Source organism: Montipora capricornis, chromosome 10 (assembly GCF_036669925.1).
Source record: "Montipora capricornis isolate CH-2021 chromosome 10, ASM3666992v2, whole genome shotgun sequence".
Taxonomy (NCBI): domain Eukaryota; kingdom Metazoa; phylum Cnidaria; class Anthozoa; order Scleractinia; family Acroporidae; genus Montipora; species Montipora capricornis.
Genome location: NC_090892.1, coordinates 36689762 through 36707261, shown reverse-complemented (window position 1 = coordinate 36707261; position 17500 = coordinate 36689762). Strand labels below are relative to the sequence as shown.

At 39.6% G+C, this 17500-nt stretch overlaps 1 protein-coding gene and 1 pseudogene across 2 annotated transcripts in view; both read right to left on the bottom strand.

Annotated features, from left to right (window-relative positions):
* The window catches only part of LOC138018714 (protocadherin-like protein), a 242109-nt gene that overhangs the window by 145581 nt on the left and 79028 nt on the right, over window positions 1-17500 (bottom strand). For both annotated transcript variants that reach the window (XM_068865398.1, XM_068865397.1), the window contains exons 14-17: window positions 10690-10722; window positions 9144-9176; window positions 7592-7624; window positions 6973-7089 (exon numbers count right to left, since the gene is read on the bottom strand). In XM_068865398.1, coding sequence (XP_068721499.1) covers window positions 6973-7089; window positions 7592-7624; window positions 9144-9176; window positions 10690-10722 — 216 coding nt within the window. The remainder of the gene's footprint in view (window positions 1-6972; window positions 7090-7591; window positions 7625-9143; window positions 9177-10689; window positions 10723-17500) is intronic.
* Window positions 4299-5284, bottom strand: LOC138018796 (uncharacterized; annotated as a pseudogene).

The following is a 17500-nucleotide window of genomic DNA, read 5'->3' as shown; positions in this document are numbered from 1 at the left end:
GGCTGTACGGCGGCTATGGGAATGGCCATGCGGGTTCGGAAAGAATCCTCGTCGCCAATGTAATGTCTTCCGAGAGCAGCACGTGTCTTTTTGTTTTTTACTAATGCTCCAAAGCATGCTGGGGCCGTTACACGAGTCACACAATGCATGCAATATTACAAGCGGAAGAGATAACGTACTATTCGCTCTTACCAGTCTTATCTTTTTATTTATTCTAGTTAACAATTATTCCATGAGCTCCCGTTGGATAACTCAAAAAAGGGCGGCTGCTCGTTTTTTTAAAAACGACTACAGACATACGTCAATTGTTATCTCAATGATTGGAGACCTGGCCCCAGTTGTTCAAACGATGGATAGTGCTGGCCACCGGATAAATCACTATTCAGACAGATAAGCACTAGCAAAACCATTATCCATCGTTTGAATAAATAGCATGGAATGGGAATCTCGCCGTCAACATGCTCGTTTATGTACCAGTGTAACAATGTACAAAATTACAAATGAAATTATTCATGTACTGAAATCTGAGTATTTGACATTACCTAATGAAACTCGTACCCGTGAATCTCTACTTCAAGTATTGTATTGAGCACGCAAGTAATGATGTCTTTAAATATTCCTTTTTTCCAAGAACAGTTAAAGAATGGAACGGTCTTCCATCAGAAATTGTCTAATTATGAGATTAACACGCCATTCGCGTTGCAATGACTTTCGACGCCATTGCTGGTTAACGAGAATAACAAACTCACGAGGCAGAATGTATATTTATATTGAATCAGAAAATTAAACGAGACTTACCTGTAAGTTGAAGTTTGATTGGGATTCTACCGAGTTACATAATGCTGAGATTACGTGAGATAGCAAGCGCATGCGCCAAACAATTTTAGAAGGCTGAATGTGTGTGTTGTCCGATGTACCCGAAAGATGTACTGCCGGGTGGGTGGGAGCATGGGCATGAAATCTCTCAGCATTATGTAACTCGGTAGAATCCCAATCAAACTTCAACTTATAGGTAAGTCTCGTTTAATTTTCTAATTCTACCTCGTTACCATGCTGAGAGATCCCATGAGATTTTGAAGCTGACACGCACATGAAGAAAAAATCACACATAAATAAAGCAGACAGGTTTTATTACAATAGCAATAAAGTTCATCGTAAGGATCTACTTAACAGATAACACAGCGTTTGCAAAGCTGGAAACCGTAACTATTGGCTTGTTGTAGTATTTCGCAAAACAACATTCTGATGACCAACCAGCTGTTTTCAGGATGTCATCTAAATTAATAGAAGCTCTGATGATGTGCAGCTTACACTGACGCTGCTCTACTGCTATGTGGTGAAAACTTAGAAACATCTAAACTGGCCTGTGCCATAACGTTGCGTACCCAACGAGTCAGGTTATTTCTATTCGCTTCTTTAAAAGGTTTCACATAGCTCATGAAAAGCTGAGACTGGTTTCCCCTAAGAGTCTTGTTTCTCTTTGGATACTCCTTACAGGTTGTAACAACACAAAGGCTAGAGTCTACAAAAGGGACAAGCTTAAGCTGTAGGTTGTGGTACCCAGGTCTACTTTGCTTCAAATGATTAACAATGACAAAAGTAAAGCCATTATCTGAAACAATCATTTCATTGAGATCCAGCATGTGGATAGTCTGACCCCGATGGCCTGAGACCAGCAACAATAACATAAGAAATTTAAAAGAAAAGGTCATTTAGACTTAACGAGTCCACTGGGTGCAAAGTCCTAAGATAAGACAACACAATCTGAACATCCCAAACTTCGGTATACTTGGTTTTGAGGCCCTGGACTTGAAATCAATGAATTTTTACCTACACTAGATCCATCATCCAACAGAACAAAAAAGAACAGTGCACTGCGTGCGGTGTTCATGGCACTGTAGGTAAAGCCTTTCTCATACAATTCTGTCAAGAAATCAAGCAAGAAATCAAGTACATCTACAACAAGTGGGTGAAATTGATTAGCTTTCCTTTCAGCACAATACTTGGTCCATTTTTTTTATGTACACATCATACTGTTTTTTGGTGCCCCCTCTCCAGGAGGCCAGGAGCAGTTTGGTAGCTGATTGTGAAATTCCTTGTGTTTGATAGAACTCCCTGATAACAGACATGTCACCATCCTTAGCTTGGTCTTTAGGGGTGTTCCATCCCGTTATGAGGAAGCCTGAGTAAGTAAGTCCTTGTGCTGAGGTAGGATAACAGGAGTTGCTATGAGAAGGTTTAACAGTTGTGGACACAGTTGTGGCCACAAAGGCACTACATTGAGTCCCAGTGCTCCGTCGCTCTCCAATTTTTTCAGGCATCTGACAATTAAGCAGAAGGGAGGAAACAGATAAGCAAACATTCCCGTCCATGCGAAAGAGAAAGCATCACCGTGAGTAGCCCCAGGATCAGGTTTCCAGGAGGCATACTTAGGCAATTGGGAGTTTAACCTGGAGGCAAAAAGATCAATGTCTGATGCGCCCCAAATTTTGGAAATGTGGTGGGAGACATCCTTTCTAAGGTGCCACTCAGGTTCGTTCATTAAACTGACGGTACTGCTGATCAGCCTCCAGTTTGTTGAGCACCTGGCAAGTGGGAAGCAGATAACCAAACCTTGTTCTGCATGCACCAAGTCCAAATGTCCTGAACAAGCTTACTGCAAGTTGGAGACCCATAGCATTAAGATAACACACGGCTGTAGAGTTATCACTGTTAACTTTGACATGCTTTCCCTTAATACGTGACTTGAAGTACCTCAATGCAAAGTGAATTGCCAATATCTCAAGTTCATTTATGTGCCTCAATTGTTCTGATTCTGACCACCAGCCTTGAGTTGTGTCCCCAAGGCAGACTGCCCGCCAGCCTATTTTTGAAGCATCTGTAGTGACTTCTATGTCAGGATTTGAAAAGTCAATCTGTTTGTATGCCTATGGTAGGGTTCTCACCCACCAACTAAGATCTTCCCTAGATTCTGGAGATAATTGCATCAGTGCTTCAAAATTGCCCTTGTTCTTATGCAAGGCTTCATTTTTATCTATTTCCGAGTCAATGTTTCTGTAAAATAGAGGCCCATATTGAACTGCTGGGAGACTGGATACAAGCAACCCTATCACTTGTGCCACTTCTCTGGAAACATAGCTCCTGCTTAGGAGCATCTGACAGGCTGAAACAACTCTGTCTGCTTTATCTGGTGTGAGATATACTCTCATGAGTATGGAGTCCAATATAAAACCAAGGGAAACAAGCTTTTGACATTGCTGCAACACCGATTTCCCTTTGATGATAACAAAACCTAGCTTCTCAAACAGGCATATGGTTGCCCATATGTTTTGGCTGCAATCTGATACTTCTGAGCTACCTTGAAGGTAAGAATCGTCAATATAGCCAACATTCAGGTGGCCTTGACTACGTAATGTACCATACACTGGCTTAAGGAGCTTGGTAAAGTATCTGGGTGCTGAGGACAAGCCATTGAGCAGAAAAGTATACTGAAATAGTTTGCCACCCCACATGAACCGCAAGTATTTTCTGTGCTCAGGTGCCACTGGCACTGTGTAATGAGCATCGGTCAAGTCGATTGAGGCCATGTAACAATTTTTTCTCATTAATTGTACAGCAAAAGATAAGCTCTCCATTTTGAAATGCTTACATTCCATAGGCTCATTTAATCTTTTGAGATTAAGGATCATCCTGTAAGAGCCATTCTTCTTTTTCCTTAGAAATATACTCGATATAACGTGATGTTGGGAAGGACGAGCTTCCCCAATAACCCCTTTATTTAATAGGGTCTTAATTTCATCGTTAATAATTTTAGCCTCTCTTGTATTGAATCCAATAGGAGGTAAATCATAATGCTGAGACGGCAGCTCAATAAATTCCAGGTGACATTCAGACAGAAAATATTTGGGCCCGCCAGCCACTTTGATACAGACATTTTGTGTAGCACTCACCTCTGAATTTGGGTATTGCGTGCCTTTGGCATTCAAGGCTAAGACTTCTGGAGTTGCCCCAGAGTAGTTCCTTTTCCTCTGAAATTTGTCAAAGCGTTCAGATTGCCTACCCCTTCTATAACTCTCTTTCTTGTCTCGCTGGAGTTTCGAGGTAATTGCGTTGGTGTCAGTTATATCTTTAACTGCTTTCGGCAAAATCGTCTCCGAATAATTCTGAAGAAATGGAACTTGAAGGTGCACAAAGATATCTGTAGCTGGCATGGAGTTCTGGTCGACGCGCTTCCCTTCGACGAACGTTTAGTTCCATGTTACCATTGGCTAACAAAAGCACTCCATCCATGAGGTTGTTTACAACTTCGTTTTTTTGAGGGCATCCCCGGAGCAGTGATAAAGGTATTTACAACTGATACCTACTGCTATAGTTCCCTTTACAAGGGATTTTTGCACTTTCTGCAATTTTATGACAGGTGGAAGTGCCTTTTCTGAAAGGTTATTCCATATTGGGAAGTTAACTCGTGTTTCCGCTAATCTCTCCCAATTTCTGGGCCCTAGATAGCGTTTCTTTACTTCCGTGAGCTTGTCTTCCTCGGTTTTCTCCTCAGTAATTTCGAGACGATAGCAGCGCTAGCTAAATTAGCGTTGATTTCCGCTCCTTTATGTTCGGCTAAATCAAAGTCTTTTTCAAGTTGACCTAGGATGAGTTCATTCTCGGTGCTTTGACCTGCTTCATCGCTTTTTGGTCGCTTTGCTGCTGGTTCCTCTACTTCCGACACATCTGAGTCGGCAGAGCTGAGGTCATCTGAAAAGCGACTTTCTTGTGACACGCAAGCAGAGCGACTGCCTTGAAACATTTGTCCCAAGTTGTCAAATCCTACGCTCATTCTCTGCGATAAGCTGGCGAAGGAATCTTTTAAAATTTCTGCAATGCTGGTCCCCATTTGGGTTGACGCTACATTCTTTCCATGAAGGGTAGTAGTGGCCGACGGGCTTTGCCGTTCGCTGCCATCCTTTGGCGAGCTTTTCTTCCCTGACGGTTTTTCACGCACATCTCTCTTGGGAGTGTCTGTGGTTGTTTTTTCACTATCTCCCTTCTTTGAGGGTTTTACAGGGTGACCAGCTTCCCTTATTTGGGAAGAAGAGGGATCTTTGGTCCCCTTAGATGGCTTTTGAGTCAAGCGAGCGGAATTTCCAGCCACACGTGTTTGTGCCGAAGCCGCCGTTTCTTTCTTTTTGCAGAGCTCGGCATTCCAGTCAGTTAACACGTCGTTCGAAACTGTTTTAGACATTTCAGAGATATTCCGACCTTTCCCCTCATCCGGTCTCTCTGAATCCATGTTGAAGCGGACGAATGAAGGTATTTCGCGAAGAATATTTACGGACAAACAGTCAGGTAAACTACACTGTTCGGAGACAAGCGTTGCACTGTTTGGCGCATGCGTTTGCTATCTCATGGGATCTCTCAGCATGGTAACGAGGTAGAATTAAGTTAGCAAAACAGAAAGATGCTAACCTCATTTTGACACGAAAATGCCATATTGCTATTGCCAGAAAAACTATCCAGTTAAGCTTGCATATTATAAAACACTTTTTTGAAACACTTTTTTGAAACAAACAACAGATTTTCCATTAGAGGCAAAAACCCCTTCCTATCTCATTTCGTGCGTGAAGAGAAAAAACTCAATCGTGTCAAATATGCGTAATATTACAACAAACTAAAATTTCAGGATCAAACCGTTTCCATGAAGAACCTTTTCCTTGAATAATGACGCACAAAATAGACGACAAGCTTTCTTTCAAATAATTCTTGGCTGTCACATTTCCAATTATTTTTTTTACCTGAAGACTGTGCAGAGTTGATCACAGATCCACTTAAGGTGTTCGATTCGTTCTCTGTCTTTGTTGAACCCATAAGTTACCAGAGAATTTTCCATTTGGTTTCAGTGTTCTACATAACAGCACACTTGATAAAATAATAGAAATACAGCTCACTTTGATTTCGGCTCGACGGGCGACAGATTGTTGTCGAAGTCCATTACTCGTCGCTTTTAAGATTCCACCGCCTGTCTTGTTCAGTATCCAATTGACTTGCCATTATTGAGCTTCATAAGGGTATATTTTGTTCAAAGATCCACTAAAACGCCATTCGCGTTACATGACTTTCGACGCCATTGCCCGTTACGTTTATCATTCTACTGTGTCCACCAGAGAAATCTACGCATTTCCACTACCCTCTCTATCCTACGAAAATACGAGCAAAGGGCTCTATGCACAAAGATACCACTTAGCAGGGGAGTGACAGGCAAGACTTTTACCGACACGGAAAAAACGACGAAATAAAACGCAGATTCCGACTGGGTTTAGCAACCCAGTAATGAGAAAATCTATTGTTTTCGCTCATTTGCATTAGATTCGGCACATGTAAAGTTCGACGTTTGAAACGGGCCTCAGACTTTTAGACTCGTGTTTTGCATACATAATAAGCTGCATTTACAAGCTGGAATTTTAAGCCAGTGAGTCACTTTTCCCTCCATTCCACCCTTTGAGGTCCAATCGGTCAGTTTTTAACTGACGTGAGTAACGCCGGAAGGTTAAATTCAAAAGTTACACTCAAAGCTCAAAATTTTGCCAGTCAGGGGTTAAGCACTTTCAAAATGTAAAGATAAAAGGAACTGATTTTTTTCATCACAGTAGCACTTTCAGGTAAACCGTTTTATTGAATTAACATTCCTATTAGAGTGAGTTTCAATCGAGTGTCCATTACCAAAGTAATTACTTTCACCCCAATCAAAAAGGGCGGAGACAATCCAGTAAACCAATCAAAACTCGAAGTAATTACACGTAGCCGACACAAAACGCGGGAAAATGTGCATACGCGAGGCACGATTGGTTTTGGTTCCACTTCTAATTGGTTGAAAAAGTGGCGCGAGGACTTTGAACCAATCACTGAGTGAAGTAATCATAAACCAAAGAAATTCGCTAATCACTTTTGACACTCAATTGAAAACCGCTCTATGTGGCTCACCATTTTCATAGTTAATTTCTCTTTCAACTTGTCTCCTTTTCTTTCTGATGTACAAAATAGTAAGGAAACCACCTGCGAGAATTGCTATACCAGACAACACTGCAGCTGTGATTGCTCCTAAGAAGAATTGAAAAGAAATGCGATTCAACCAATTTGGGTCGACAATGAGATAATACTTGCTCAGTATCAGGATTCTCAAAAAGGACACAACATTTTCAAATTTGCAAAACATGTTTCGACATATTTTCAGAAGCGGTAATTTTATATACAGTCTGAATTTGAACAAACCATCGTTATAAAATACGTTACATATTTGCGTTACAAAAACACGTCAAAGAATTTCGTTTGAGAGTACGTTTAACAACTTGAATTAACGGTGGTTTGTTCAAATTCAAATTCAAATTCAAACTGTATAACTTACTGCAACTGAAGAAGACAAAGGAATGTCGAAATATGTTTTGCAAACTTGAAAATGTTGTCTCCATTTTTGATAATATTTGTTGCGCTGCTAATTTTGCAACTGTTAGCTCAGACTTTTTTTGGAGAGAGGGTGTTAAGGACTTTTGGTCAATCACCCCTGAATGGGGGCTTGTTTTCGAGTTGATACAGAATTTCTTACCGGTTGCATCTTTGGGCGGTGGAGGAATTACACCTGGAAAAGAAAGATGCCTTTTTTACTGTAAAACAATAAGGACCACAGCAATCCAAGTGATAATAAAATCATACAAGTTGCAAATTTTTCATCAACATGCAACGATGAAAAAAGGCAATGTCCTTTGGATAACAAGTGTGAACAAATAATAGGTGGAAAAGTTTTAATCGCGGGACAATGGAAACCGCAAAATAGCAAACGAAAAGAAGTGCTAAAACAGTTTTCAACAGATGCCAAAATTTGGAAACATCTCCTTCGAGATTTTTATCACTCAGTATGCCTATTTTTTACCAGAGAATTAGCCCTCCGTTGTTTATAAATGTTTAGAAAAATATAACATTAATGCTATCGAACTCCAGAAGGTTTACGTGGTTTCAAATTAATTTACCTCAGACTCATTTCCACCATGTATGTCTTTGTGTGTTGAATGATTAAGGGATAAGGAACTTTATTTAAGGTGACTTACTACATTTTTCCGAAGAAAAAGATCAAGATTTTGAAATCTGTGAAATTAAAGCAACGGGATTTCTCTTCTGAAGTGTTAGTCACTCACTACAATTAATGTCAAATGTAATTTTACCCAACAAATAACTAAAAATCAGGGGAAGATGCTAAATACAGTGACCGAGCTCCTGGAGGAGGTCCTGGAAACCAGACATTTCAAAGGCCTTTTTCTCGAAAACTACGATTGTAGCTGTACGACTCCACCTTAAAATGTCAGGATTTCCTTAACGAAATAAACTAAATAAATAGTTAAATCTGTCAGACAGGTTTCTTGCAAATGGCAAAAATGTTGATTTTTGTTTCTTTTAATCTATTAATAATAACTGAAAAGCTGTCTGATAGATCTTTAAAAAAAAATGCTTACTAATTCCCAAAATTTTAACCCTGGTTGTACGGTTAAGGTTTGAGAAAAAAGACCTGTGAAATGTATAGTCTCCAGTCCCCCCCTCCAGGAGCTCGGTCCCTATATTTAGCATATCCCCCTGCTTTGCATTTATTTGTCAGGTAAAATTACATGGTTTCCATGGTAGCCACGCCCATTTCCAAAGAAACATTCTATCAAAGAATCAATCACCAATTACAATTACAATTTTTTGTCACGGTCATATAAACGCGTTTGCGGAAAGATTTCGTTTCGTAAGTTGGAAATATTTATAGTTTGGTATAACCATAGTTTGGTATAACCATCGTTATAAAATACGTTACATATTTGCGTTACAAAAACACGTCAAAGAATTTCGTTTGAGAGTACGTTTAACAACTTGAATTAACGGTGGTTTGTTCAAATTCAAATTCAAATTCAAACTGTATAACTTACTGCAACTGAAGAAGACAAAGGAATGTCGAAATATGTTTTGCAAACTTGAAAATGTTGTCTCCATTTTTGATAATATTTGTTGCGCTGCTAATTTTGCAACTGTTAGCTCAGACTTTTTTTGGAGAGAGGGTGTTAAGGACTTTTGGTCAATCACCCCTGAATGGGGGCTTGTTTTCGAGTTGATACAGAATTTCTTACCGGTTGCATCTTTGGGCGGTGGAGGAATTACACCTGGAAAAGAAAGATGCCTTTTTTACTGTAAAACAATAAGGACCACAGCAATCCAAGTGATAATAAAATCATACAAGTTGCAAATTTTTCATCAACATGCAACGATGAAAAAAGGCAATGTCCTTTGGATAACAAGTGTGAACAAATAATAGGTGGAAAAGTGTTAATCGCGGGACAATGGAAACCGCAAAATAGCAAACGAAAAGAAGTGCTAAAACAGTTTTCAACAGATGCCAAAATTTGGAAACATCTCCTTCGAGATTTTTATCAGTATGCCTATTTTTTACCAAATAACTAGCCTTCCGTTGTTTATAAATGTTCAGAAAAATAAAACGTTAATGCTATCGAACTCCAGAAGGTTTACGTGGTTTCAAATTAATTTACCTCAGACTCATTTCCACCATGTATGTCTTTGTGTGTTGAATGATTAAGGGATAAGGCCTTTTATTTAAGGTGACTTACTACATTTTTCCGAACAAAAAGATCAAGATTTTGAAATCTGTGAAATTAAAGCAACGGGATGTCTCTTCTGAAGTGTTAGTCACTCACTACAATTAATGTCAAATGTAATGTTACCCAACAAATAACTGCAAATCAGGGGAAGATGCTAAATATAGTGACCGAGCTCCTGGAGGGGGAATGGAAACCAGACATTCCAAAGCCTTTTTTCTCGAAAACTACAATTGTAGCTGTATGACTTCACCTTAAAAATTCAGGATTTCCTTAACGAAATAAACTAAATAAATAGTTAAATCTGTCAGACAGGTTTCTTGCAAATGGAAAAAATGTTGATTTTTGTTTCTTTTAATTTATTAATAATAACTGAAAAGCTGTCTGATAGATCTTTAAAAAAAATGCTTACTAATTCCCAAAATTTTAACCCTGGTTGTACGGTTAAGGTTTGAGAAAAAAGACCTGTGAAATGTATAGTTTCCAGTCCCCCCCTCCAGGAGCTCGGTCCCTATATTTAGCATATCCCCCTGCTTTGCATTTATTTGTCAGGTAAAATTACATGGTTTCCATGGTAGCCACGCCCATTTCCAAAGAAACATTCTATCAAAGAATCAATCACCAATTACAATTACAATTTTTTGTCACGGTCATATAAACGCGTTTGCGGAAAGATTTCGTTTCGTAAGTTGGAAATATTTATAGTTTGGTATAACCATAGTTTGGTATAACCATCGTTATAAAATACGTTACATATTTGCGTTACAAAAACACGTCAAAGAATTTCGTTTGAGAGTACGTTTAACAACTTGAATTAACGGTGGTTTGTTCAAATTCAAATTCAAATTCAAACTGTATAACTTACTGCAACTGAAGAAGACAAAGGAATGTCGAAATATGTTTTGCAAACTTGAAAATGTTGTCTCCATTTTTGATAATATTTGTTGCGCTGCTAATTTTGCAACTGTTAGCTCAGACTTTTTTTGGAGAGAGGGTGTTAAGGACTTTTGGTCAATCACCCCTGAATGGGGGCTTGTTTTCGAGTTGATACAGAATTTCTTACCGGTTGCATCTTTGGGCGGTGGAGGAATTACACCTGGAAAAGAAAGATGCCTTTTTTACTGTAAAACAATAAGGACCACAGCAATCCAAGTGATAATAAAATCATACAAGTTGCAAATTTTTCATCAACATGCAACGATGAAAAAAGGCAATGTCCTTTGGATAACAAGTGTGAACAAATAATAGGTGGAAACGTTTTAATCGCGGGACAATGGAAAATAGCAAACAAAAAGAAGTGCTCAAGCAGTTTTCAACAGATGCTAAAATTTGAAAACATCTCCTTCGAGATTTTTATCACTCAGTATGCCTATTTTTTACCAGAGAATTAGCCCTCCGTTGTTTATAAATGTTCAGAAAAATAAAACATTAATGCTATCGAACTCCAGAAGGTTTACGTGGTTTCAAATTAATTTACCTCAGACTCATTTCCACCATGTATGTCTTTGTGTGTTGAATGATTAAGGGATAAGGCCTTTTATTTAAGGTGACTTACTACATTTTTCCGAAGAAAAAGATCAAGATTTTGAAATCTGTGAAATTAAAGCAACGGGATTTCTCTTCTGAAGTGTTAGTCACTCACTACAATTAATGTCAAATGTAATTTTACCCAACAAATAACTGCAAATCAGGGGAAGATGCTAAATACAGTGACCGAGCTCCTGGAGGAGGTACTGGAAACCAGACATTTCAAAGGCCTTTTTCTCGAAAACTACGATTGTAGCTGTACGACTCCACCTTAAAATGTCAGGATTTCCTTAACGAAATAAACTAAATAAATAGTTAAATCTGTCAGACAGGTTTCTTGCAAATGGCAAAAATGTTGATTTTTGTTTCTTTTAATTTATTAATAATAACTGAAAAGCTGTCTGATAGATCTTTAAAAAAAAATGCTTACTAATTCCCAAAATTTTAACCCTGGTTGTACGGTTAAGGTTTGAGAAAAAAGACCTGTGAAATGTATAGTTTCCAGTCCCCCCCTCCAGGAGCTCGGTCCCTATATTTAGCATATCCCCCTGCTTTGCATTTATTTGTCAGGTAAAATTACATGGTTTCCATGGTAGCCACGCCCATTTCCAAAGAAACATTCTATCAAAGAATCAATCACCAATTACAATTACAATTTTTTGTCACGGTCATATAAACGCGTTTGCGGAAAGATTTCGTTTTGTAAGTTGGAAATATTTATAGTTTGGTATAAGGTTTTGCACTAGACGAGAATACAATTTAAATCAGACACACCTTTACTCTCTAGGATGTTTAGTTGTTTTAAATAAGACATGAAGGTAAAAGCCATCAAATAACAATTGTGGTTAAGTTGTAAGTGAAAAAAGAATACTTGTTACCTTCTCAACAGCATCTTGTGATAGTTGGTGGGCAAAGTTAATAGAGAAAGAATTTTCGACTATACAATACAATGCACACTTAATTGACCACTCCCTATAGGGGCTTCTCAGGGCCAATGAAACAATCAACGAAAAAACATAACACAACAACAACAAATGTTAAGAATCCCAACTGGCCAGAGGCAAACCAGTCGGCTCTTTACAAGTGCAGCCGGGAAGTTGAACCAGGGACTACCAGAAACAAATTCAACGAGCGGTCAGAGCGGGTCTTGAACCCGGGATCTCCCAATCTCAAGGCAAGCGCCCTAACCACTGGGCCACACTGCCTCCTATAAATCGACCCTCATTGTAACGAAATCTCTAGATAAAAGGAAAGCAATGTTCCCGCGGAGAGTTGCCCATAAAATGATATTTCTGTCTCCATGGGGGGTTTCAAGTGACTTGGGCAAAGATCACTGAATGAAGGCTGGTCCCCATTCTAGGAGCGAACAACTAGTATTCTAAAGTAATTGAGCTCATTGCACATTGATTGACTTAGACGAGAACGAACATATACCGCGGAAATACCGCGGAGATACCGCGGATGTTTGTTAGAGCGAAAAGAGGGACTGCAATGGTTTCATATTGCGTTTTGGAAAACCAGTAACATATCGACAGCTTTCAAAATCCTGCCTGCCATGCCCATTTGGAAAATATTCTCGCGGGAATAAAGGAGCGTTGAGGGAAAGTTGAAAAGCGTGTAGCACTTTTTTTTTGTTTTTTTTTTTTTTTTTTTTTCGGGGGGGGGGGGGGGGGGTAAATTTTAGCAATTTAATCCGCAAAAAAAAAAGCTCCGCAAAATATCATACTACACGGTAAGGTGATGCGCGATGATTCCACGCCAAAAGAACAGCAACGATTTTACCCGTTTATGTACTGAGAGTTCCTTCGAAATAATGTATGGCAATTTTCTATCGAAAATCAGAGCCGGTGAGTCTTCAGAAGGCCAACAACAGAAGACATTGTACATGAGCATGGAAAGTATTTTTAGCGTCTCATGTCGGAAGGGAGAAGAAAAGCTTTCCCTGACCTTTTCTTTGGAGAAGGTTGGATTTACTACATTTCAAAGTTACTCGCTTTCTCCTTGTGTGAAAGAGCAACAGATGATCCCAGGACAAAGGAAGCGATGTCACCGAATGAAGATTCAAGCGAATGTTATTGGCGTAATGGAACAACTGCAGAATATACCCCTGGGGGAGAATCCAATATCACAAGGACAAGGGTGCTCGTCGGAAATTTTGAAAAGAGCTAAGAGGTACCAAGATCCTGTCTTGTGGGTGTGGCATGAAATTTGCCTGAGAGGTACCAAATTATGAGTCTTAGTTAGACAAAATTAAAAAGATAGTTAATTGTCAAATGTTTCCTGTCATAATTTTTGGGCTCAATACCCTAAAAGGTACCACTAAAGCTCCCGCTGTGGACCTTTTGAGGCTGAACACCCTAACAGGTACCAAAACCGCTTTTCTAAGCCCTAAAAGTGACGACGAGCACCACCGTCCGTCCTTTTATATGGGAGTCCCGCCCTTCCCAGGGCAGAACACCCTGCCACTCAAATGGGCCCTTTGCAGGATAATGATCACATGGTACAAAAGAGTGCTTGGGCCTAATCAGTGCAACGAGCGCTGAGGCTTAATCAGTAAACCAGTGCTATTTTCTTCATATTATCTTGTGAAAAATGTAGTTAACCGAACCGTAAAATTCACAATCTATCACTGCTTAATTCGCAAGTCACGCCTTTAGAACGAGAAATACTCTTTTGAATAAATTATATACTTCAACTTGAATTTATTAGTTTCTGCGTACCGCTTAGCCAGCTACGCAGAACTTTATTGGAGTGGCAGGGTATTCTGCAGTTGAACCGGCGTGGAGGGCGTAATTTGCTAGTCGAATTCGCCACACGCCTCACAGTTCGAAATAAAAAGTCCCCAATTCTACCGCAGATGATGATGGAAGCAAGGAATGCATGCTTGATATTTAATATTCAATTTCTGGTGAAACGGCCGTGGACAAACAATCCTTTTCGCAAAGCCCACTGTTGCTTCATGATTTTGCAATCTTTGAATCGGAAGAATCGGAGAATAATTTAAAAAGCGTGGTACACGTAGGGTGAAATCGTGGAATTGCAAATCTAAAGAAAATCACTTCAGTAGCAAAATAGGTAGAATCTGACGCTTTACTCGTAAAATAGGTAAAAATCTTAGCAGTGTAAAATCGGAAGATAGTACCTGTAAATCGGTGTATACTATTTCCGCGATTTAGCGATAATCGCAACATCCTTGCGGTACGAAATAATAATGATCACGCTTGGCACAACAGCGTCGATAACACTTTTCACAATAGTGAAACTTTGTTTAGCAAAGCTTCTAATGAAACCTGTGGGTAGAATGGCCAAAACAATTTGTTTTTTTCTTTTTAAAGAGCTGATGATGCGGTTCCTGTTTTTGCTCTAAATTCTCATCGTAAACAACCTCCAACTTACAGCGAATTTAGAGTTGATTGACATTTATCAAAGTTTACGTCATCGCTTCTCCCGAGATAGACCAATAAGAACGCTCAGTCACTGGAGCGCCAGTCTCTTCTTTCACTCTAACCAACGCCTGCGGTATTTGCGACCCGCAGTTTCAGCCATTAAATGTTCAACGTGCGCTTCTAGAGCCAATCTCGTACCCAGAGTCCTCGGGCTTCTTGGCCAGCGGGTGAGCGCCCGGAAAAACTGTGGGATAATGGACTTGAACTATATATTTGATTGGCCGCTTGCGTAACAATGGCAGTCCAACAGGAAGTCGGTAAGTAATTCGGAAGCCCCAGAATTTGGAGGGAGATTCAAAATCTAAGACTAATTTCAGTGCTGTTTGTTTTTTCTAACTGAGAAATATATAAATCACAAAAATAATAAAACGAAGAGGTTTGAATTATGTCTTATACCGCACGGGAATTTTCGCACGCTGCTAAAAAGTGATTACTGTTGCTGAGGCAAAAGTACCATGGGAAAACATTACATCAGTCTCTGAGGAGAAATCCATGGAACAAGGTCTTGTCGAAGCCATGTAGAATTACGGAAACATCAAATTGTAGAAAAAGACGACATTCATGTCGTTTCCACAACAAATTGTCGATCGTGTTGATTGCACGATGGCATTCTGAACGATGGAATGCACGCTGAAACACTAAAAATACACTTACCGAAAGCGTCAGAAATTTCATCTTCACTTGCTCTTACAGCAAGCCAATGATAATTTCTCCAGTTTCTTTGACGGTGTGTAAGGCTAAGATTCTTGTTTCTCGAACACTTTCAACCCATTATTTCTACTGTTTACGGTTTTCCTTTTTTTCTGTTTCGGTTTAAACTCAAGCATGCGCAATAAGACCGGAACCCACGTTTTGTGGGAAAATAGAGTCGATTACCGCAGAGTCTTTCCGGGCGCTCACCCGCTGACCAAAAAGCCCGAGGACTCTGGGTACGAGATTGACGCTTCTAGAGCAAAAGAGAAACTGCTCGCACTACATTACCGATGACGTTTTGTACATTAACATAGAATAGGCCTTGTGGGAATGTTAATAAGTTTGTATTGTATGCATCGTGGAATGCGGAACCTGAAATTAGACATTGCTAAGTACTGCTTCCAAAGGTTTTCAAAAAAAAAAAAAAATGCAGCGATTTATTATCTCTACTTCACTAGGATCTTGAACACTGCTGAACACAACCCATATATAAGGCTAAAATTACTTCTCAAAAAAATGGTTAATTCATTTCTTTCCATCAGATAAGCTTGAGAGTGCGATATGGCATTACAGTTAACGCGGTTCTCGCAAGTTCCTCCCATTTGGATGTGTTTCAAAAAGCTTTTTTGCGTTTTACCCCTACTTCCAAATAATAGAGTTTTTGGAAAATTACCGTTGGCCAAACTTGAACGTAAGTTTGCATAATGCTTATCGACTTCCTGTTTATCCTTCGAGCCAGATGGTTGACGGGGTTTGGATGGTTAACCACTCAGGCATGAAATCGGAATAACGAGCGTGCCGAGAATTTTACAAGCTTATATTTGTTCAAGTAAATATTATGCTGCCATAATCCATCACGAACATGCCTTGGGTCATTTTCATCTCGGTAAACGGGCTGAAGTGTTCATATGGACAAATTTCCATCCTTAAAAAATGAGATCTCTGCCTGAGAAACCGACGCCGGCCTTTGGTTTAGTCAATTGTCTTTTTTGACAGACCCAGCTTCTGTGCAGGTTGGATTTTAACACAGCATTAACTATGATTTGAACTAAGAACCAGCGCGCGAAGAATAAGAGTTTTGACTTTAAGGAACCGATCATGAAGAAATTAAACTTTAAATGCTTAACCCGGCCCCTTACTTACATTGCATCATTGTGTAAAAATAACTTAATATCTCTTGTATTCAGACTCTTTCTTCAAAGATCGCCGGCAAATGCTAACAAACGTGGGACGATCTTTGAAACTCAACTTTTGTTGAGAAAGTTGAGTTGTATTGTGTGACGGTATTTGTGATTCCTTAAATTGTATTTAAATCGGAAATTAGTGGTTTATCGTCAGAACCGACTGACAAGTTGATTAGGCGTTCATACATCGATAAAAGTATGTTTATGCCGCGTTTGTGGGCGCCTTGTTCTAAAAATGATTCATTGTGCTAGGATGTTTTCTTTTTTTTGTTTTTTTGCAAAAAGTTCTGTTCGTTGTCAGATAGTTCAGCAGTGTGAGAAGAAAGGTTGAAGACGAGCGACATCAGTTAAATAAAAGTTGAAGTTTGCGAAGAACGGCCTGTTGAGTCTTGACATTCGGGAAACAGTGGCACCTCCGACAGGACCTGAAGTCGTTTTGACAAGAAGCAGCGTGGATCATGGAAGACATATCAAAGGGAATTCAAGGTAAAGTGAAACTCCTTCAGTTTACCCTGGGGAAATCGGAAGAAATTCAATACACTGGAAGCGCGCTCTTAATCACCAGGCATCGTGATTCCCTGAATACAATAGTTCAAAGTATAGAACAACTTAAGCTCCAAGTGGTGGAAGAAATGTTCAATAATGACAAATCAGAGGGAGAAAATTTCCACATGGACTGCAACCATCGAGGGACGCGTGTCCGAAGGCGATGCAATGATCACAAAATTGACTAAATGGGTAAATGACCTTAAAACTGAAGAAGAATAGCCCATTTCCGAGTTGCTGCATGCCTCAGTTTCAAAGCGAGTCCTGGTGCACAACCATTCAAATGGCAATTAGTTGCGTATTCTTATGCAAATCAAACTCATTTCCCTTACAATGGTTGAGCACTGAAGACTCACTTCGAAACCGAGGCAAACAGAAACTCGGAAATGGCCTATTAAGAGTTAAGGAAGCGGAAAACGTTGTTAAGAATAAAGAGCGCGAAGAGCTGCTAAGATTGGAGCGAGCACAGCTACAGCAG